Source organism: Trachurus trachurus (genome assembly GCF_905171665.1).
Source record: "Trachurus trachurus genome assembly, chromosome: 16".
Lineage (NCBI taxonomy): Eukaryota > Metazoa > Chordata > Actinopteri > Carangiformes > Carangidae > Trachurus > Trachurus trachurus.
In genome coordinates, this window is record NC_139902.1 from 1,722,413 (window position 1) to 1,746,260 (window position 23,848).

At 40.8% G+C, this 23,848-nt stretch overlaps 1 protein-coding gene across 6 annotated transcripts in view; it reads left to right on the top strand.

The window, feature by feature from the left end:
* Positions 1–23,848, top strand: part of adgrb1a (adhesion G protein-coupled receptor B1a) — a 208,795-nt gene that overhangs the window by 168,290 nt on the left and 16,657 nt on the right. For 3 of the 6 annotated variants that reach the window (XM_083989799.1, XM_083989800.1, XM_083989803.1), the window contains 7 exons: positions 772–875; positions 5,730–5,832; positions 6,774–6,924; positions 7,031–7,100; positions 7,389–7,455; positions 12,395–12,480; positions 19,749–19,847. In XM_083989799.1, coding sequence (XP_083845925.1) covers positions 772–875; positions 5,730–5,832; positions 6,774–6,924; positions 7,031–7,100; positions 7,389–7,455; positions 12,395–12,480; positions 19,749–19,847 — 680 coding nt within the window. Of the gene's footprint in view, positions 1–771; positions 876–5,729; positions 5,833–6,773; positions 6,925–7,030; positions 7,101–7,388; positions 7,456–12,394; positions 12,481–14,005; positions 14,066–19,748; positions 19,848–23,848 lie in introns of all 6 variants that reach the window. The other 3 variants (XM_083989798.1, XM_083989802.1, XM_083989801.1) reach the window with 2 other exon arrangements.

A 23,848-nucleotide genomic window follows, 5' to 3' on the forward strand; every position in this document is an offset into this window, starting at 1 on the left:
CAGAGGTTGTCAATGAGAGGGGTTTGGAGTTGTTGGATTGTGTATTTGATGAGTTTGATGAGGGAAAGGTCAAAGTACCATGCGCCTCCATTGTGTTCGCTGAGCAGCTCGCATCTCTGCCCCGCCGATCGAAAAACAGCTTGCACCAATAATTATTAACCTGAATGGGATTATGGCAAATTTGCCATAATTTTTCCCTTTAAGGGTTAAACCTGAGCTGAACTGCATGTATTCATTTTCAGAAGAGAAGAGGCTTGTGGCCACATTCTGATGCCTGTCATGTGCTTATGGAGATAAATCTGTGCAGCCAGGAGCAAACGCTGCACACACACTACTACACACACCACCACACTGTAGCCGGTCACACGACGCAGCGATACAATCTGCAACAAGCCGTAGAACCCCCCCCTCCCCCCCTCTCCTCCCAACTGAAAATTTAAAGTGAACATTTTTCAGCATGCTGCAGAGCCCAGCAGTGACAGATCAAAGTCCTGTGAGTATTGTAAAGCTGTGGCTACATGTTTGTCAGAGCGCTGCGCTTTCAAGTGTTCAAAGTTGTGTCTGTGTCTCCGTCTCTCGCAGGATGCTGTACGTTTTAAAAATTCATGCAAGTGTTAATATAAAATCAGCCATCAGAGGCGTCGCACCGCTGAAAGTCACAGCACAAAACAAAAACCAGTGTGACTGCTGTCGGTAATCACACAGGCTGAGGTGCATGATGTTTGGAGGCGTAACCGTGAACACTCGTCTCCTGTGTGTCTTCTGTTTCAGAACATGGATAAGACACAGCTCCCGTCAGTGACGCTCATCGTCGGCTGCGGAGTCTCTTCGCTGACGCTGCTGCTGCTCATCATCATCTACGTGTCTGTCTGGAGGTGAGATTCCTTCAGAACTTTAACTAACTCGTTTCATGCTGCTACTGAGAACTGGACCTGCTGAGCTGGAGAATAATGAGGAGCTGAGGACTGAACAGCAACAGGAAATGTCACGTTTTACACTTAGATGTCCTTCTGTAAGAGGGTTGACCACACTTACCTCACACTTTAAAGGAGAATTCAGGTTCATTTTTGACCCCTAAATCATTGTCCTGATGGTCACCCGGTGTTGGTTGGAGCAAAAAACGCGACTAAAATTGATGCAGGCAAACCGGAGTTACACCATGGCTACCAGGCACTAGGGATAGCCACAACGCTTAAGTATGGGGGCAATTCTTTCAACCACAACAAACACTCAAAAAACAATCAAATATCTATGGTACATGACTGGAATCCTTATGACACACCACTGAACTCATATAGTGTACAGTATAAACAGTATAAACTTTGTGTTTTTGCATGTAGTCACTCACCTCAGACAGCCGAACTCTGAAACATCCAGGAAAGACATTACTATCCCATCACAGAGCGCCTGCTCTCCCCGCCACAGAAACTAACACTTTGTCCTTGTTGTGATGATTTCTTTACAAAAATAAATGGTCGAGCAGTGCAGTGGTAATGTCCAAAATATCTCTGACCGTTTATTTAAGGTATTTAAGGTTGATTTAAGGGTCAAAAATGACTGGAATTCTCCGTTAATAATTGAGTCCTGGATGATGCTTTTAGGGATGTAAAAAAAAATATTGATACAATACTGTATCCACGTTCAAAAGCTCTGTATTATTATTTTTGGTTGCATTTCAAACTCATTCGGCCGCTGACTCCTCTGCACCAATGAGATCTTGTGAGAGTTCAGATCTGTGGCTCATCACATGCTCACAGGTTAGCAGTCAAAAAAGGGGGGGGAAAAGCAACATATTGTTTTGCTTATAGTATCACAATATATCGTATCATCACCAATACACACCCCTGGATGCTTTCCTGTGGAAATTGTGAGTTTGCCCATGGTGCAGCAAGGTGTTAACATGAAAAAACAGCACATATCCTCCAAACTGCCTCAAACTTGAAATTTCTGATAAGAAGAAGTAATGTCATTTAAGCAGGTTGACCACAGCCACCATAAACTGTGGAGAAATATTTATTGTTGAGGCTTTGTTTGAGTGTCTCACAAACGAGGGGTAGTTGTAACTCAAATGTTTGCTGTCCAATCTGACCCAAACTTGGCTAGAAAATGTCCAAGACTCTGATGACGCTGCACATTGGAACCTGGTTGTTGAAAATATAGCTGATATACAGCCTTCTCAGTCTTACCACACTCACACACACTCAGTGAGATCTATTTTCTTGATTTATACATGGACCATGTGCGATATTTAACATAAATGTTACCATTTGATGCATTATACCAGAGTTAGCTTAAAGCTAATTCAAATCTGCACTTCTCTGGCAGGTCACAAGCAAAATTGTAAAAAGTTGTAAAATACAGTGCAGTTTGTTATACACACACACACCAGCAACAAGAATGTATTACACATATTAAGAGCATAAAAAGCTGACATCATCATTCACAGACCTACAGTTCATCTTAATCAAGACCCAGTTGGTGATATAAATTGTACTGGAGAACTTTTATGTTACAATAATAAACATGAAATCTATTGTCTTGATTTCTCAAGTACCAAGAGCAGAGTTGACTCAGAGTCCCGTCTTTAAAATGTAAATTCAGCCTCAGGTTTCTGTACCGTTCCCTGGCTCCCACTCCATCCCATCCCAGAGAGAACCGTGAGCTCATCACAACTGGCTCACACTTAACACTAGAACCGCCGGAGGACGCTATATACCTATAACCGCCATGAGTCGTTCATTGGACGAACTGTAATAAAGCATTACCTTGTGCTGTATAGGTATTCCGTTTGTCGTAGTCTTTTAACACTATAGCTACTCTGGGCCGTAACTCCGTAGCCCCCTGTAAAGCCGGGCTTCCACTAAATAAACAACCTTTTTTTTTTTTTTACGGCAACATCCATAGTCCATAGTTTTCTTTGTTTGATATGTCAGGTAATGATGGAGCTGTCCATCATCCCGCAGGATTGCTCTGCCCCCCCCCCCCACTAGATGAATGCTCACGTCGGCGCTTTACATGAAGAGCACAGCTAGTCTGCTTTTTCCCTTTGCATTTTTTGACATATTTGTCCACTAGTTTGCTAGTTTTACGAATTTCGTTTTATTTCGATACCATATATTGTTGATATTTTTCCCCGGCATGTAGGATACACCTCTTCCACAATATTTTTACCAGTCTGTCCAGTCTGGAAAATAATTTCTGCTGCCCAACATCATTTTAGGAAAAGTCACAGACTGGTGGACTGGATGTTTTTTTTTTTAAATATAGATGCACAAATGAAAATCAAAGTTGTCCAATGAACGCCAGTTGGCGGTTCTAGTGTTAAAGGAATATTCCAGCGTAAGTTTAACCTATGGTCTAACACACCATGACACTGAGTAAGACCCCCTTCTGAGCATTATCTGTGGCTATGAGCGGCTTTTTGATGGCGATTTGCTGGTGGAGGAATCGACAGCAGTGTATTGCTATCGTGCGGTCTTTGGTGAAGTTGCTACAACTAGAGAAGCTAGCAGTTGGCAAACCTGATCTCTGGGGGGGGGTCTTACTCTGTGTCATGGTGTGTCAGACCATGGGTTAAATTTACGCCGGAATATCCCTTTAAAGGATGGCCTCTTCTAGTTGTGACCCCCGACTAGTATCTCAGCATCTCAGCAGCCTTTTGTTTGACTGTTTATTAAACCACTCAGCTGCTGTAGCTCTGTGATTGGCTCTCTCCCAGTGTTCCCGTTTCCCTGCTCACACCAGTTTGTGACACATCTGTATTTCCAGACCTCCATGTGCAGAAACATCACAACATCGTCTTTAATAATCAGTCTGAGCACAGACGGGACAGAAAGTGAAAAGTCTGCTCACTAATTGATGGGAGCTGTTTGTGGTGACGAGACGTCAGGCTGATGTCTGCAGACAGCTGCTGGCTGGTGTTACGTTCCCGGCAGCGACACGCGGAACCAAGCAGAATGTCTACAGTCAGACTCTGTACAGTCATCACAGCTCTGATCTGTCGGCCCGGCTCACAGATCACATCTGAAAACATCACGGAGCCAAAAGTCAAACCAGAATCTGTTTACAAACCTCCTGTTATTCAGCAAATGTAACAAAAACCAGACAAACAATCCCCTTTTGTTTTGCACACGGGTTAATTTGAGCAGATTGAACAGCCACTGTGGACAAGAGGATGATCTGTCGTCAGTCATCCACAACAAACATGTTGTGTGTTTGTTTTGTGTTTTCTACCTGCACAGCACAATGCATTAGTTTGGTAATGTTTTTTTTTTTTTTTTTTTTGCAAATCACACAATGTTTCTTACTGATTCATGGGCATTTGTAAAACATGTTTTGTTTTGTTCTGTTTGTTCAGCTTTGGCAGGAAACAGGCTCCATAAAGCATCCTGAGTTCACAGGACTGTAATAAACTGCAGCAGCTCCAGATGCACATCACAGCTCACTGTGTCTGCTGCAGCCACTTATGATTGAACTCAAAATAACAGTTTTAACAATCAATCATTCAGTCAATCAAAGCTATTTATATAGCTTTACAACATCTGGAGTGATGATCAAGGTGCTTTAAAGGGATAAAAGATACAAAATGAGGATCAGCAAGAATAAAACAAACATTAAAACCATATTCAGAGACATATAAAACTGGAGAATGTCACAGCATCACTACACGTTAAAAGCCATTTTAAATAAATGGGTCTTGAGTTTGGACTTGCAGAGTGCCAGGTCATTGATGACACGTAAATCAGAGGGTAAGGTGTTCCAATATTTGGGACCAGCCACAGAGAAATCACGATTGCCCCAATGTTTACAGCTGGATGGACACATCTACACTGCAAAAACTCAAAATCTTTCCAAGAATATTTGTCTTATTTCTAGTCAAAATGTCTAATTTCTAGTCAAAACTAATCTCTTTCCACTTAGAATAAGACTCATCACCTAAAAATGTACTTGTTTTTAGATCATTTTCACTTGTTTCAAACAAATTTTCACTTGAAATAAGTAGAAAAATCTGCCAGTGTTTGTACTTGTAATAAGAAAGAAAAACTTGCTCCACTATCAGATTTTTCTACTTATTTTAAGTGAAAATATGCTTGAAAGAAGTAAAAAGTGTCTAAAAACAAGCTAGACAAATATTCTTGGAAAGATGTTGAGTTTTTGCAGTGTGGAGAGTGAAGACTGCTTGACTCCAATGTGCAGTGCATTACAATAGTCTAGTCAAGAGCTAATAAAAGCATGGATCACCATCTCGATCAAGATAATACAAGATGATAAGTAGATTTAAGTGGCGTCCAACCAAGTGAACCAAATACATGCATTTACTGAGAAAAGGTCAGTCAAAGCATTTAAAGAAATAAGACAGAGAGAGAGAAAGACCCCACACAATAACAGTACCAGTGGTTTTCCTAACAGCAACAATAATACAGTTGGAACTGGCCCATATGACCCCAGTGACCAGGCAGATGAAATGAAAAGAACAAAACAAAACCAAAAAAAGAAGAAAAATCTCCAGGCTTCTAGACGTGTGATTATACAGAGTATTGCAGCGTTTTCTACGATTTGCAATATATTCCATAATATCAATCCTTATTTCACTATGTTGTGTATTGTACACTTTAGAAGAGAGTGATGGATACTGGGACTGCTTATGTATGAGGTGTGTCTAGGTGTGTTAGTGCGATGGAGAAACATGTTAATGTGGGTGTGGTTGCATCTGTGTCCCTGTCCTGCAGGTACATCCGGTCCGAGCGCTCAGTCATCCTCATCAACTTCTGCCTCTCCATCATCTCCTCCAACGCTCTTATTCTCATTGGACAGACGCAGACACGAAATAAGGTGAGAACCCCTCAGGTGTGCGATCGTCGTGACGACTAGGGATGGGCGTATCGATCCTGTGATATCGATACATCGATACTCACACGCTACTCATTTGGCCTCGATTTCCTTAAACATATATTGATACTCACAAAATAAGAATTGGGGGTGCATGCACACCGGTAACTTTCAGCTGTTTTAGATAGCTTACTTCAATTACTATGTACCGAGACACCCCTCTCCCTGGCGGCGTATTGAGCTGGTCAGTGGTGTCACGTGACAGGAAACCTGAAACATGATTGGCTGAGCATCAACCGTGCAAATTCAGCCGACACAAATGCGGGAGAGCAAAAGAAGCGACATATACATATGGCAGACAAAAAGCGAAGTGTGGTGTGGTGCTATTTCTCACAAGTGGACAAAGTTACGGCAAGGTGCCAGGTATGTGACAAAAGAGTGTCACAGCAGCAACACTAGCAACTTGTTCAAGCATCTCAAGACCACACACCCAGAAACCTACAATGATTATTATTTATCTTTTTTACCTTTTTCTACCAAGATCGGTATTTTCTTTCTTTTTTTGACAAGAAAAGGGCAAGAAAACAACAAGAAAAGTGAAAATGTGCACATTTTTGTTCATATTTAATTTATTTCATTCATATTTATGTTATTTATTTTAATTTTAGTTTTACTATGTATTGACCATAATACATTTGGTATAAATGCTGTATCTGTCATGTGATTTGTCTTAAATGTAGCCTAATAATATTTTGAATGAAAAAAATTGCCAGTAAGAAATTATCAGTATTGGTATCGGTATCGGTATCAATGAAAATACAAGAAAAAGTATCGTATTGAATCCCAAAAGTGTGGTATCACCCATAGTGACGACACACTGATTGAGAATTGTGTCCTCATTTTTTTTTTTTTCCCTGTCTTCTCCTCTGGCTGTCTTGTCTCAGGTCTTGTGCACCCTGATCGCCGCCTTCCTCCACTTCTTCTTCCTGTCGTCGTTCTGCTGGGTGCTGACCGAGGCGTGGCAGTCCTACATGGCGGTGACGGGCCGCCTCAGGAATCGCATCATACGCAAACGTTTCCTGTGTCTGGGCTGGGGTGGGCCTCCCGTCTTCGTTACGTCACTCACTCGTACTGTCTGTCTCCGTCAATGTGTCCCGCGCTGACGTCCTCTTGTCTGCTGTCCTCCTCCCTCTCCCTCCAGGTCTCCCCGCTCTAGTGGTGGCCATCTCGGTCGGATTCACCAAGGCGAAGGGATACGGAACGCCGAGCTAGTAAGCAGACCTACGTTGTATCCCTCCCCCTCTTTAAGTATTAATGCATGGATATGACACATGCTTGTAGGTTTGTGTTTGCAGCATATTTAACCTCTCTCTTCCTCCGTCTCATCTATCTTTTAACTTCCCCCCGTTCTTACATTCCTCTACCTTCCACCTCATTCTGCCCCTCCTCCATCTTCCTCCCCCCTCTCTCTCTGACTCTGACTCTCTCCTCCATCATCTTCACTTTCTCTAATCATGTCTCTCTCTGCCTGTGTTTCTCTCCTCCCTCCTCTCTTGTAGCTGCTGGCTGTCTCTGGAAGGAGGTCTTCTTTATGCATTTGTTGGACCAGCTGCAGCTGTTGTCTTGGTATTTCCTTTATCCTCTTAAGTCTGTTACTCATGTTCTGCTTTTAACACCTCGACATTCAAATCAAATTAGACTAAATAACAGTTTCCACAACAAAAAAACGCATGCAGTCTATGCAGGGATTTATAATTAATAGTATTAACAAGCACAGTAATAATCTCGGTAATTACTAAATTGCTAAAAGAAACCAGATCCAAAAAAAGAAAAAACTAATCACAAGAATTAAGAAATCTCGTCTCATCAAAATACAAATTTCAGAGTCGACAGCCACTGTGTTTGTGAGATCCTGCCAACTGGATGAAGGAGTTTCCAGGAGATGTCAGATGTGTTTAGCCAAAGTGTGACAATAATGAAAGTAGCTGTTGACTGGCTGAGAAGACAGGCAACCGGCCATTCAGAGCTTTGACAGGTCATCTACTGTAATGGAGACTGCATTACCCAATAAGACCGAACATGACCTGATGTCAGCTGTGTGTGTATGTGTTGGACACCGAGGCTCCTGCTGCTGTCCCTCACATAAACATCCTGTGAATAAAAGGCCTGCTTACCTTTGTTAAAGCGTTAGTAGTAGATGATAGTGGAGCAGGTGCACACTGAGCTCTGTCACTGTCATCACACCGCCTCACAAATATAATAACCAACTGAAAAAGAGTCAACTAAAAGGAAAAATATATTTATTTCCCTCTCTGCTTTATCTTCTCTGCTTCTTCACTTCCTACTTTCCTTGTTTACTTCCTCCTTTCCTTCTCTCTACCCTGCCTCCTCCTCCTCTTCTTCTTCTTCATATTATTATTATTATTATTATTATTATTATTATTATTATTATTATTATTATTATTATTAATAAGAAATTCTGTAACTCTGGTTGTGTTTATTGATTAATGTTCGAGAAAATTGATCAATAACATGTTTGTGATAAATCTGTGATAACAAGCATCCAGTTGGCAGGCAGGTTGTTAAAATCATATATTGATAGCTTAAACATAATTAGTCCAATGAAATTAGCATTAATACATGTCATAAACATAAAAGTGTAAGATGATTTGGAACATATATATTGTAACACCATAAAACACACTAAACTTTTATTCATACTTAGTCATGTTAGCCTATATGATATGTTATATTCATGTTTTCAAATGTTCCCAATCATCATCCCAGTCATGACATTCATTGATGGACAGTTGTATGCAAAATGACTTTTTTTAGTCCATGAACTACATGGAGGCTATTGGTACATTTTGCTATAGATGTTAGCAGGCCTGGAATTTCGTCATTTTAGGGGCAAGGCCACTTGGCCTTACATGTTGTCAAATTTTTGAGGGCACAAAGGCCAAAAGCTAGGGCAGCAAGGCCATAAAATAGAACAATGATTTTAAATCCACGTCTTTAATGAATTTACTAACTACCGGTATCTGTTAAATTAATACATAAAACGGGCTCAAGCAAACCAGAAATGTTCTACTTTAAATTCATTTATGCATTTAATTTTTTGCACAAGGGTCCAGTCCTATGCAGCTATGTTTTGAAATTCCTATCTTACTTGTTCACTATTGCACTGGGCGATATGAGAAAAAATCCTATCACGATATTTTTTTTTCATATCAGTCAACATCAATTTATATCATGATATAACTCAAATCATTTTGTTCAAGCTTAAATATTCCCTTATTGTCACAAGTGAGATTTGAAGTTATCAGAAGGTTATTTTGTGATTTTTTTTTTCCTGTCAAAAATTGAACATGACAGATGTAATGATGAACATTATACAACAGTATCATATAAATAAAACAGATGTTAGTATAGTAGCTTGCCTGGGTCTGGGCAGTGTTCAGGTCGGCACAGTTGAACTTTACGCCCGAGTGTGGTGCGTTTGTGTCGGTGTGAACACAACAGTCGCTCTGGGCTCAGTGGGCTGAGCAGCAGCAGCAGCAGAGCGACCGCACCGTGACCGCGTCCGTGTTGGGTGAACGCGGCCGGACGTCGGTCTGCTCCAGCTGTCTGGCGTCTCCATTGTGAAAGTTTAGCGTTATAGCCTACTTCAGAGTTTCAAACATGACACACCACGCATCTTTTCACAGCCAGCCATCCGAGTTCTCCTTGACTCCTTCACATTTTCTTCCGAGGCAAAACTCTTTTTTTATGTTTTCTATTTTTTTTTTTTTTTTACCGGCGGTGTCCCTCTGCTGACGTGCACGGCTGCAGCAGCCCAAACACTAGCATGTGTTGACATGTTGTGGCTTGGCTCTTTTCCAGCCACATGATTGGTTCGGTGGGTGGGGTGTGTTTGATGAAGTCACCTGGTTGGCCGGTGATCGATTGGTCGTCAAACTGTTGTTATAGCCGCCCGAGCGGTTTATGCCAGGCTCGAATCAAACCCACCCCTGGTGATGCTGCTGCCAGAATGTCAGCAAAATACGCATTGTTTTTTCTTCAAAGACGCAGGTGTCAAAGCCGTGTTGATAGGAAAGAGGCAAAGGAGAAAACCGCAAAATCAACCGGGGCAGTGCGGGTGGGGCATCAAGGCCACTGTGGCCTTAGGGCAGATATTTTTTTCAAGGGCACAAGGCCAAATCGGACGGGCACGAGGGCCATGGCCCTCGTGGCCCTCGTGAAATTCCTGCGCTGGATGTTAGCATCAACAGCTGTTTACACTTTAGAAGAATCTTCACTGCTTTACTCAGCTAGCAAGCTGGACATAAACTATGGTACAACACAGAGCTTGTCCAACATGGAAACAGATGCTCTGAACCACAATCTGATCATGAGCCTGTGAGCAGCTGCAATGTGCTGCAGGTCCAGAAGCTCAAGAAGAAGCTAGCAAACTAAAGGGGTGTTCACACCAAACGCGATGAACGCGATTTTTTCGCGCAACAAATGAGAATCTGTCGCGCTATCGCTCGTGTTTTGACGCGTGACCGTTTTGTGTAAATTTGCGTCATCGCGTCCCCCCTCCCCTCCCCTCTATTGTCAATCCAGCTAACAGGACGGATGTAAAAATGTGTTGAGACACATAAAGTGCACTCATTTTACCGTAGGCTTGACAATGGACGAGGTGAAGCTGATCCTTGACGTCCTGGTCCTGGTGTAGCAGGTAAAAAAAACTCCGCTCAGCCCTGTTTACGTATCGCGCCACGGCCGTTGTACCTACTGTTGCTCAGTTTGAGGACTTGCTTGCTAGGGTTGGTGCCAGGATCTCCAGGCAGGACACCAACTAAGTTAAAGTTTTACAGGCGCTTCATTTCAGCTGCGGAGTGCCTGTGCATCTGTTCCCGGTGAGTAGCAGTGTATTGTTGTGTCAGAATCTCAACGCTGATAGGCTGTCGCGTCACGGCGTCACGCGATGTCGCCGCAAAAGTTCAATATTTTCAACTTGCGCGTTGACGCGATTTTCGCGGCATCGCGTCGCGTGTGACGCGCGTATCGCGTCGCCCGGCGCGATTTCGCGTCTAATCGCGTCTGTGCATTGACTTTACATGTAATCTTGACGCGCGACAACGCAGCATCGCGTTTGGTGTGAACACCCCTTAACTGTAGTGCAAGTCTTGTCAGTAAACAGACCAATTAATGCTAACATCAGCAATAGCAAAACTTACTAAGAGCTCCTTCGATTACTGGCTTAGCGACGTGGCTACTGTTTAATTTCTTATTTGTATTTTTTTTTAAACAGAGAAAACTCCAAGGCACTCTCTCTAAATCAATAAAATGTGTCATATTAAAAATAACTCTGATGCGTTTCAGCATCAAGCCTTCATCAGGGAGTCAAACAGATATTTCAGAGACACCTGGTTCTTTTGTCTTGGTGTTCTACCAATGAGAAGCTTCCACTTGGTGGATGTGGTCACCAGCCAACCCCTGCAAAGGTCATGACCTTGATCCACCTCAGAGGTAACAAAGACTCACAGAAAAGACGTGGAAGTTATTTAATGTCACTGTGACAATGGCAGATAAATAAAGGCATTTTATTGATTTAAAGAGAGTGCCTTTGAGTTTTACTCTGGTTTTGTATCTGCTACGTCTCTAATTGAGAAATGAGTCCACAAAGCGTTCCTTGTTTGAACATTTTTTGATTCATATTATTTTTTTGTTCTTGAACTAAAACAAAGCAAAGTAGCAACATAATATCCCCCGTTTTTAATTTGTTTGCTCATTATCAGTTCAAAAATCCAAAGATGACATTGTTTGCCTATATACTAAACCTTTGCATACAACTGTAGCCTATAGCTCAGCTCCCCTCATGTTCAACCTACAGCTGAGGTGAATCCCAGGCAGGAATCCTGGCAGAGCACACTCTGCACTGACACTGTGTCCTTGTGTCACTAATCAAATCCATTAGCTACGGTTTCACTGATTCACTTCCCGGTGTTTCTTCCCCGCCTACGGCTGAACGGCTTGGTTTTGTGTCTCTCCTCTACACAAGCTGCTTCTTTTCTAAAGGGATAGGCCACTGCTCCAATTGGCAGCCTCACTGGAGGCCGGCTCAGAGCGGCCCGCACAAGACGTTTTAATAGACCGTCCCTCAAAGCGCAAAAAAATTGTAGGAATTACCACAGTCAAGGACACCCCCCCTTCCTTTCCCTCTCCCCCGCCTTTGATTTCACACAGCTCATATTTTATGTATGATTTCTTTTTTCAGCGCACTGTCTACATTGAAAAATTAATATATGTGTTAACAATCCATCTCTTCAACTAGTTTGTACTTCTGACGCTTCATCGAGTGCCTGGGAAATGTTTGTCTCGATCATTTAAGTCGTAGTATTTACAATGCAGAACCTACAGTAAGTATGAGGAGGTGTGTGTGTGTGTGTGTGTGTGTGTGTGTCATTGTCATGGTTATCCATCATCATCATCATCATCATCATCAGAACAGTGCTGCATGCTGTGAAGTGATGAAACTGTCTCTGGTCTGCTTTAATCCTGTGCCTCTTCTCTTTGACAGGTTAACATGGTTATTGGGATTCTCGTTTTTAACAAACTGGTGTCCAAAGACGGCATTACTGATATGAAACTAAAGGAGAGGGCGGGGTATGCCTTATACCACACATCCATTTTACACAGCGACCTATAACCAGTCTGATGGCTTAGCTATAGGGAGAAAGACCAGGGCAGTTATTGCCTCTTTTACCTCATATCAACCTAGCCCACCCTTCCAGACTTTTGTCAAATTGGCTGAAAATAAACACTTTGTTTTGTTTTTTTAACACCAGGAGGGTGAGAAGAAAATAGCAAAAACAGATGAAAGAGAAATGTTTCTAATTTAATCAAAAAAAAAAAAAAAAAGCGATAAGAGACCAAAAGAGTGTGTTTTCTCATACAGACTAGGACAGTGATCAGTGGTTCTGAATTAGAGATAATAAAGAATAAGAAAGATGTGGGGAAGGGTGTCTGGTTATTGGTCCTGCACAGACTGAGCAAGATGATGACTCATTTCATTGCTGTCTTTAAGTTTCAAATATGTTGCATTTTCCTCCAGCTGCTCTTTGTTTCAGGTGTTGCTATCAATGTAAAGCTCTGTAAATCCATCCATGTCTTCTTTTTTTCTCCTGTTTGGTTGTTTCTAGTAAAGGGAAGCAGGGTAAGACCTCACCAGGGTGTTGGTTATAGCACTGTACTCTACAAAGTAGGTGCTGAGATTACGCTCTGATGGGCCAAAAAAAGATCTCAGCATCTACTTTGGAAAATACAGCGTTCTCATAACCAATAGAAGCGATGAACAGAAGTGTAGAAATAAAACCCAGGATGTCATACATATTTTATTACAATTCTTGAGCTACCATAATTCAGAGCTCAGTGAAGTGATGGAGATAGGATGGAATATAATACTGGTGAATTATATTGTATGATGAGAAAAATAATAATAATTGAAAGTTGGACAGTGTGCACATCTAGATAACAGGTAGTCTGACCATTGACTATTACATCATCATCAATTATAGATACCCCCCTCTTATGTATTAGCATGAAGGGACACATTGTTATTAGGGTAGGTAGACTTCCAGTCCAGTGCAGCAGTTGGAAACACGAGTCAGGGAATGTAGAATATTAAATATAAAGTACCCACATTATTGTAGATTGGAATGATAAAAGGTTAAATGAATGGCACAGTAGAAGATATTGACTAAAAACCAGCATATAGCTGCACACAGCATGTTAAAAGCCCTGTCCTACCCGTGGGAAACCAAGTTGAAGAGCTGTTCAAATGAATGCTACACTAAATAGAAAATGCTATCACTCGTGTGTGGGCTTCATAGCAAGGATATATTCCAAATGATTACAAATAACTAATAAGAATGCATGAGACTGCTGACATTAAAAATTAGTGTAGTGTAAACTGTTGTAAGGCTTATCTGTCCTGTTGCACCCTGCTCCTCTTTACCAGCAGACTCTTTTGTCTCCATTGGCATTGTTGGTGCATTCAAATGTTATTTTCTTTCTCTCTCTCTCTGAAAATGTGTGCTTTCTCCAATGATTTCTCTGTTTCAACTGTACTTGTTTTGCTGTTTGAAATGTCATGTTTGAGTTTGCACAGAATCCCCTCTCTCTCACTCAGGGCTCTCCAATCAGGAAAACATCAGTCTCAGAAGCCCCCTCCCATGTCATCAGTGATTGGGTAAAAAAATACCTGCCCATCCCACCCTCTTCTTAATGTATGGCTACCAGCCCTGCCCATCACCAAACTTGCTGAATCCTCTAGCAAGCACCTCTGATTGGCTTACTATTATTTCCTGCCTATTTACCTCACTATTTCACTGTTGACCTTGCAATTGATGCTACCTCCTCTTAGCTGGTAGACTTAACCCATTACCGCCTCAGGTTCTGACTGTTTCTGGAATGCTTTTAGAAAAACAGTGACCCTTTTTCCTCAACAATAACAAACTGGTAGTTGCAGTGCAGTGTCATTAATATTTTCTGTTTTCTTGAATGCTGTTGGAATGTGTGTGTGCAAGGTTAGTACGGTAGTCGGTATTGCATGTCCTGTGCAGCTGATGGGAGTAACTGATAGAAACACTTAGTGTCTGACAGGAAGGACCAGTCGGGTTGGAGCATTTGGTTCAGCAGTTTAAGATGCTCTCCACAGGTGGTTGTTTGGTTATTTATTGTGGACCAAGCCAGTGGTGGACAGTAACGGAGTCAATTTACTTGAGTACTGTACTTAAGTACATATCCAGAGGATTTGTACTTTACTTGAATATTAGATTTCTTTGGTACTTATTACTCTTACTTGAATACATTTCCAAGACAAATATTTTTACTTTTACTCAAGTTAATTTCTAGGAAGGCTGAAAAGTACTCGTTACTTTAAACTCCTATTGGACACAAGCTGTGTTAGTCAAAGAAGGAAACCCTAACCCCTAAAAGCAGCACATCAGTGCAGCTGCTTTCAAAGAGTTAATTCTCACAAACAAGAGTTAAAAGCTCCTTAAATTCATTTAGAAACAATTAGAGTCATTCATTGATGTGAAAAATAAGAAATTTACTCTTACTCTTACTTTTACTTAAAGTAAATTTAAAAGCATGTACTTTTGGATACTTAAGTACCTTTAGAAGCAAGTACTTTTTTACTCTTACTCGAGTAACATGTGGACTGAGCTACTTTTACTTGTAACGGGGTAAATTTTACCAGTAGTATTTGTACTCTTACTCAAGTACTGGGGTGGAGTACTCAGATACAAGCTCAGATACCATTGTTCTCCACTGCTACTCAGTAATCAACAATCTCATTTTAAGGTTCATGATGGACATTCATATCTAATAAAGACCAGGAGACTCATTAGTCAAACTAGGAGTAGCCTAGTTTGTACAGTAAAGACAGATTCCTAAGGCTTAGTGTGGGCTGCTCCACCACTGACATCGTCGTAGCGGCTGACTCCGCCTACTTTCTGGCTAATCCAAAAATGGCAACGAATGCGAAGGCCACACTTTGGTGGTTGTTGTCAACAACACAGCGGGGTGTCCTGCTGCAGGACTCAGATCTGAACTTACTATTTACATGACCAACATTTAAAAAATATCAAAAAATGAGTAAGTGTACCTTGAGTTGAGAGTATTTTGTCATACATTTTTGATTCAGGGTTTGCACTTGAATGTGTGCAGCCATTCTTTTGGCACAGTGCATTACACAGAGAGGCTTCCTGGTAAGATGCCCAACCAGCTTAAGTCACTTTCTGTCAATACTGTATTTGGGGTTCAAACACATGACACCCTCATTACCTACAGTGCAACTTGAACAATCTAAAGTTCTGTAAGAAGTGCTAGTGTTGTTAGCAGCTAAGCCTCGCCTCTATTTTTTAAGTTAAAGCTAATTTATCATTCCACTTGTACTTCGATCATCTTAGGACATGAGGTCAATGGTTTTTCTGAGACCCAGTTCTCCGGTTGACCCTGTCTTTTCCTCTGTGTCCTGCTCACAGTTTGCGGTCCCAGTCTCTCTGAAGCGTATTCTTGGGTCATGGCGAGTTTAGAAGACAAATCTGAACAGCGGATCCTGCGGCTGCTCAGGCGTTGGTTGTTAGTCGCCTGAATTTGATCTCGCTGGTTTGAAATTAGATTTTATCGTTTGTGCTGACCTTGCAGTGATGTGGCTGTTTTTTGTAGTTTTGCCTGTGGTGGACAAAAAAAAAAAGGAAAGAGGAATAACTTCTTTACCCTTTGGTTCCATCCTAACACTCCCCCCCAGACTCACCCCCTCTTGTCTGTGTTTCCCAAGGTTCAAATTCAAAACATGTTTAATGAAGCTAATTAATTTATGCAACATCTAATTAAGCACGCAGCAGCATCTGCACTGGGCAGGTCAGCTCTCACCTCAGAGACGGGGCTCACTGCTGGATCTCCCTCTTCATTGTCGACTCTCCTTTCCCCCCAAATTAGAGGCTAATGCTCAGAGAAAATGAGAGCAGACAGGGAGTGTGTTTATAGATCGTAACCATATATTAGCCTTGTCAATGAGAAGCTAAAGTTAAATTAGCTATTTTTATAGTAGGCTTTGTTATTGTTATTCAGTGGGTGATTCTCTGAATTCGGTGCACTTTGGGTTGTCTGATTTTTAATAAAAACGTTCAACCCTGTTAACAATGAAAGTAGACAAATATCCTTAATTAGCCGAGGCATGTAGCATCACATGACTTGAGGAAATCATGAAATTATAGTATTTTTCAACATGATTGTTATTATGGATTTGAAAGGTTGAGCTTGACGCTGTCAATCTCACAATAAAAACTATGAAATATATGTAAGAAAAGATGCTAACATGTTTTCTCTTTACAGTATGTTCTTCTAAAGACTTGAGTGACATCACTTCCTCAATGCTGAGGATGTTGAACTGAACCATTATTTTTAAAACATGGGAATTGGTATGTTGTTAAAACTGGGGGACATGATAAAATATTGCTATTTCATTTTTTTTTTCAGATTTTGTATTGTTTTGGTTAAAGTAGTCAGGAATATTTTTATAACACAAATTTGATTAACAGCTATTTTTATTTGTTTTAGATTTAATGAAAAAGTGATTCTGGTCGATGGGGACATAAATGTGTCTGTCATCTAGGCTACTCTTAGCAACCCATGAATTGAATAAGTTTGTTTTTTGTTTTATAGTCCAAAGACACATGGATCTATCAATTTATGGCCTTAGGGAAGCAAAGTGCACCCAATTCAGAGAATGCATTGACAGCTGTTTATCTACCAGCTGTGAGTTTAGCATCAAACTTCATTCATTTACTCACCAACATCTTTCTTTAGAGGTGAGAAACAAACACAGAAGTTAACTCTTGTCTTGATCATGTCTTTTCTTCTACTGAAGCTAGCATGCTAACCAGCTAGACTCGTTCCATCCCATCATATTCTGATAGTCTCACTGCCTCCAGTCTGAGATGTAGCTGCCCAGAGGAGGAACTAAAACACAACAGTGATAGAAACCCTTGTCAAGTGGTTTATGTCTCTCTTGGTTGGAGTTTGTGTGTCTTAGCCTTTATTTCCCACTCTCAATTAAGTATTTTCCTCATTAGCTGTTTTCCCATGATTGTCAGTACCTAAGGAAGTCTTGTTTATTATGGATATAGCTAACAATAGGCTAATAAACTGATAAAAGCTATAATAAAGCTTATAGAAGGAGGTTTATGTTTGACTTGAGGAGCAGTTTGCAGCCAATCAATGTGATGCTAGTCTATATTAGATATTTATTTAGCTGTCTGTAGCTCACCCGACCCTCCACACCCACCTTTTGCCTCTTGGTCCATAAGTCTGGTGAAGAGGTGTTGTATTTCAAGTGTAGATTGCTTTTTAATATCATTGCCCACAGTGTGCATTTAGCACTTGTATTGCCCTTTTACTTGAAATTGAATTTCTTCCATTATGTGATTTTTAATCCAGGCTTCCAGAGGCTACAAGAATCGATCCCTTCACCTCCTCCACTTTAATTGTAGTTTAGCAGAGAGCCATATGGTAACAGATGAGTTTGTTATTACCTGTCAATATCTGCAGTCTTGTAGTCAGTCTTGGTCGAGCAACAGCAGTTGAGAGATACAGTAATAAATGAAGACCTGTTTGGGGAAGTTTTGGGAGAATTATATGCTGGAAGACTAATATGTGAGTCATAGCTGGAAATGAACCAATGCTGTTATTAAATGCTTCAGTGTTCTAGTAAATCAACAGAGAATTTCAGGCTTTGGCGTCTCTCTCATTTTTCATATTTATTCAAGTGAGTTATGAAGTTGTGGGAGCTTCTGGTTCCAGAGGTATTTGTCTCTACAAAAAGTTTGTATGCATTTCAGTGCTGAAGAAAATTCAAGTCATAGGAGGAGGTTCATTACCTTTAATTGTCGGAGCAAGCTGTTTTTAGATCGGCGGAGCAGAGACGTGAGCTGCTCAGCTAACGCAGCGGAGGTGCATGGTGCATTTGCTTTTCCCTCGTCAAACTCATCAAATACACAATCCAACAACTACAAAACACACATGGACAAGTTCCTGCACATTCACCACGCTATGAAATAATAACATAACATTGGGAGACAGAGTTGTTTTCAAGGCAAATTCATAGCCGGAACTACATTCCAGACATGGCTGCTGGGCAGCGTGACTTCAAAAACGCAAGTATTTGCTTCATGTGTCGTAATGTTATGTAATTATAGGCTACGTTAGTATAGTGTGGTGAATGTGCAGGTCACAACTTGTCCACCAGAGCGTTTTGGAGTTGTTGGATTGTGTATTTGATGAGTTTGATGAGGGAAAGGTGAAAATACCGTGCGCCTCTGAGCTGCCCCGCTGATCTAAAAACATCTTGCACCAACAATTAAAGGTAACAAACCTACTGCTAAAACTATAGGGATTATGGCAATAGGTGAATTGGCCAAAATGATGAACTATTGCTTTAATCGTACTTACATTCACTTTTGCAGTCACTTTTCTGTTTTGTAGATATCTTCTTCCCTAAAGTTTCTGTTTGTTTTCATGACAATTTAGAAACACAAGGACAGTCAGGCTGGTGATATCAAGGTTATTTGAGCTGATCTAGAATAGAAAACAACAGTGAAGTGTGAAGTGAGTAGATTCTAATAGATGGATACAAAGGAAACCAAAGATGCTCATGACAAAGTGATGATTTTACAAAATAGAGTTATTGAATTCCCTCCAGCAACACATTAGTTGTTCCAGTCTGAATCATAGCACACTATTTAGAAAGAGCTTGATAATGACACATAATGATTCAGTACAGTACAAGTGTTTAAACCAGGGACCTCAAAGGATCGGGTTTTTCGTGTTGTGTGTTGCAGTTGTTAAGGTTTCTAGGCAACCAAATCTGGTTAGCCTTTCATGGTCTGCAGCACATAAGGGAGGACAGGGAATCCTACAGCTACTGAGTGTTGTGTAAAGCTTTGGGCTTCCCCTCAGTGACGGCTGTGGAGTGTAACGACAGACAGAACCTGCTGCTTGTGCGTGTGCTTGTGGAGTGTGTTAGTCTTTGCGTTGCTGATCAGAAGCAGTAGGCTAGAGATGAGCAGGGGTGATGAGGGGTTCCACCTCCTCTAGGCCATCAAACTAGTTGTTTGTGAAGAAACCAGACATCAGTTCTCCCCAGAACCACACACACACAGACACACACCAGACTCCGAGCCGGACCGCAGCCCTGAGAGAGAGATTGTGCGAGAAACCCTGTGACTCACTGTTTTTTTTTTTGCGTGACTGTTCTCTGTGTGTGTGTGTGTGCTCGCGTTGCGCACGCGCATCTCTGCGAGTCTGTGTATAGGTGCATCTGTATCTGTTTGTGTATGTTACAGCGTGTTAATTTGACTTTGCAGTCAGATGACAGTGCCACTGTACAATATGACGCTCAAATGTGCCAAGTGCGGAGTTATCTCTTCGGCTGACGTTTCCACCACAGCTACCAGTAACGCCATGTTAGTCCCGCTAATTATTTTTCCTTAACTCTTCTTGCCTCTGTTCTCTCCTCTACTGTTCGCCTCCCTCTCCTCCCTCTCCTGTTAGTTTCTCTGACCTTTTACCCCTCTGTCATTTGTTCTTCTCCCTGGTGCCCTGGCAGAGAATGAGAGGCTCCTGAAGCTTATTTGCTGCTCCTGAAAACAAACTGTGTTAACTGTCTCATGTGTAAATAATAATTTTGCATATGTGATTGATGATTGAATAAGAGTGTGTTTGTGTATGTGTGTGTGTGTGTGTGTGTGTTTGTCCCACAATGAATATTAGAGCAGATTGAGAAGGCTGTGGCTCTGTATGCAGAGAGGACATCGAGCACTTTTATTGTCTCAGTTTGTGTGTTTGCCTGTGTGTGTTGTTATGATCTATGGATGCCAAGATGGGTCATTATTTTCAGCCTGGACTTTCATTTTCCACTCATACCAATAGAATCTGATCAGGACTGTTGAGGGTAATTGTCTCCACCGCCTCTAAACAGCTACTTATTGTTTTGAAAAGCTGCGACCTAACGACTAATACACAGTTTTCATAGTGAGGGGTGTGAGCCTGCTCAGGCAGCGTCGTCCATCACACACATTCATTTAGTTTCAGGCCAGTGTTTATTACTTCTCCGAGGATTAAAATGTGTAAGAATTCACCCACAAAGCACTGCAGCAGATCCTCCAGTTGGGTAATGTGAGGATTTATACTCTGCTCTTGTCACTTTTAGTCCACACCCTGTTTCATTTTTCATCAAAGTGCAATTGGAAACACTTTTACTCATTAAAACGAAGAGTTTTCCAGCTCTGTGGCTGTCCTACAGCTTTTGTTGTAAACGACCTTGTCCTTTGCCACGGAGGGCTGAATAGTGAATCCAAATTCAATCCAATATGGTCGTGTTGTTACGTGTCCGACTAAAGATGAAATGTTGTGTTGCTACGGAGATATTCTAAGCTATAATCTCCAAACACAAATGAAACAAAAAGTCACATCATCAATCTTTTTTATTCTCAGTTGAAACTAAATATAAAGTGATCATTCCAACTGAAATCATGATTCATATCACAGTATGGATTTTTATTTTTTTCCCCCCATACAGCATTACTCTGCAATTCATGTGTATTATTTAATATCTAAACAATATGGGCATGTCTAAAAATCATACACAACAAATTTAAATACTTTTTTGAAGTTCTATCTTAGTAACTTTTGACGATGTCCAGATATTATTGAATCCATTTCCAAGTTTTTTTTCTGTCCCAATCACTTAAACAATTCAATATTTCAACATTTATTGTAAAACATAATCATCATCATAGTTGATCATTGGCTATGTTTTCTTTCTCACACACACAGATTCATTTAGTTTCTTTTGTGAGGCAGTAACATTTCACGCCACATAATTACATCACTTAATAACGTTCCCAAGGCAACGGGGAAAATGGCTTCTCCTGTGTGAAGCAAACATGCAACATTTTTCAACTTTATGTAAAAACTTTTTTTCAACAGAAATGCAGACATCATTAAATCATGTGAGCTCTGCATATTCCACGTATTTTGTGTGGAAACCTGCGATTCATGCAACAAAAGTCCCGACATCAGGGCCGTTGTATAGGGGAGAAAGGTGGTGATAACTCTAGGGGCCCAGCTCCCAGTAGGGCCCACAAAAAACCCCAGTAGTCTAATCTTTGTATGACTGATTTATTCTGCATAAGACCCTGACTAATACTCATAGTAATGCTGCATTAGCATCAAAACAAAGTAGGCTAAATAAAAAATGATAATACATACGTAGTCTAAGAAAAAAAGTGGAAAAGTCAAGGGCCCACTTTAGTACCAAGCAACGGCCCTGCCCGACATATGTGGATTTTGTCTGATTATGCACTGAATTATGTGATCGCATGATCGTGTTTTTCTGGAGAGACTGACAAAACAAAATACAATTCGAAACATTTTTAAATGTTCAAATAATGTTTCTTTTGGTTTCGTCAAAAGTGACTTTTGTCATGATGTTGAGACCTCTGGTCTTTGTCAAATTAAATAAATTTTTGCCCTAATCCTGATGTTGTAAAAAAAAAAAAAAAAAAACTCTAACACAATCCACATCCACTAAATGCAACAAACAGCACTACTATAAATATTGATGTTATAATTGTATTATTGCCAACCTCATTATTTTATCCAGACAACAGGATCTCTTCCTAAATAAGATGAGATCTCAGTACAGTAGTCAGACTGGTTTTGTTTCATCGTGGTCCACAGGTTCCACCATCACATGTCAGCCTCTACTGTACAGACCAGCTTTAATTAGTCCTGTATTGATTGTCTTCTATCTGGCTCAGCCAACATCAATACCTCACCCACCACATGTTAGACATGTAGCTTGTGTTGACATGGCTCACCAGTTGTTATAATATCATGGGAAACAAAAAAAAAAACATAGAATCCTAATTATTGCTAACAGGTTGACATGAGTGCAAATGTAACACCAGTTAAGTCTACAGTCAAATGATGGAGGTCCAGACTGAAAATAACTGATTAATGTGTGCTGACTTGTAGTGTTTTAATGGGGATCAGTTTTATGCCAAAAGTATGTGTCCACCAGAGTGTCACTGTGGGCAGAGTGGACAAGACTCTGCACAAGGGTTCATATCATGGTGCAGCATCAGCACACATATGCCTCAACCAGATTTATACCAGAGGTGGAAAGTAACAAAGCACATTTATTAAGTAGTGCAGGGTCATTAATGCTGATTGTTGTTGTACCTAATGACATTTTAGAGGGATGTCATTCAAGTTTTTACTTTATCAGTTTTGTCTGGTGTTTTCTTTTTGCAGAAGAATTCATTTGCACACAGCACATGATGTGCATTAGAATATGTGGTGTGTCTGACAGGCCCTGATGTATTACAGGCATTAGTTCTAGTTCTAAACACTTTGTCTAGCAGCAGTGTTATCCAGACAGTATTTGTTTTATGTTATATATGATTTTTTTATTATTATTATTGGTATTTCTGCCCATTACATCTCTGTTAGTGCATGACTTGTAGTGGCTGTGTCATCATTGCTTGATTAGTAATGCCTTGCAGGAAACACGTGCTTACTTGCCTCATACATGAGTCATGATTATTTGGATGTTCAGTTTAAAATCAGAAAATGATATTTTCGTGTGAATGAATGCAGCATAAGCTCTGTGTGTCCTCTCACTTCACACCTGCTTAGACCTGCACTCTGCACAGTACAGACCCTCAAATAACTGGAGAAACAGAAATGTAATAGATAGAATTTCAGCTTTTTCCTAAGATTCAGGTTAAGGTGTTTTCTTTTTTGTTCTTTTTATTTATTTATGTTTTTTTTTTTTTATTAGTTGTGTAATCATCGTTCTGTGCTAAGCTACAGGCAGTATGCAGGTCACACTGGATAGATTCCACAGTAAAAGCCTAACACTTCTCAATCCAGGAAGTTACATCAACAGCAGCTGCTTAGCACTTGTTGGAAAAAAAAGCAATTGAAAACTGTGAAATATTAAATTACTAGTTTTTTTTCCACCTCTGGGATTTGCCTAAGTGAAAACAACCGTTGATATCAGTCTAATAGAGACGTAACTGGATGACCCCGACACTGAGAGGTGTTTATTGTTGTTGTTTACTCCTGATGTGCGCATTAGAACAAATAGGACGAGTCAGGCAAACATGGGCAGGGGGAACGACACTTCTCCAGACTCTCTCTCTCTGTCTCTGTCCTCCTCCGCTCTGCCTCTTCCGTTTGTCTATGCATTCTGTTTCAGCCTCATTACACTCGTTTTTTCCCCCCACTGCTCACCCTCGCTCCTCCTCTCTCTCCTGTGGCACTATATATCCTCTTATGGTTTGACTTGAACCATCTTAAAACATACATGCATGTAATATATGTGAATTCTGAACATATATACTATCTGCAGATAATGGATGTATGTTTTTGTTTGTGGGGGTAACATAATTCTTTG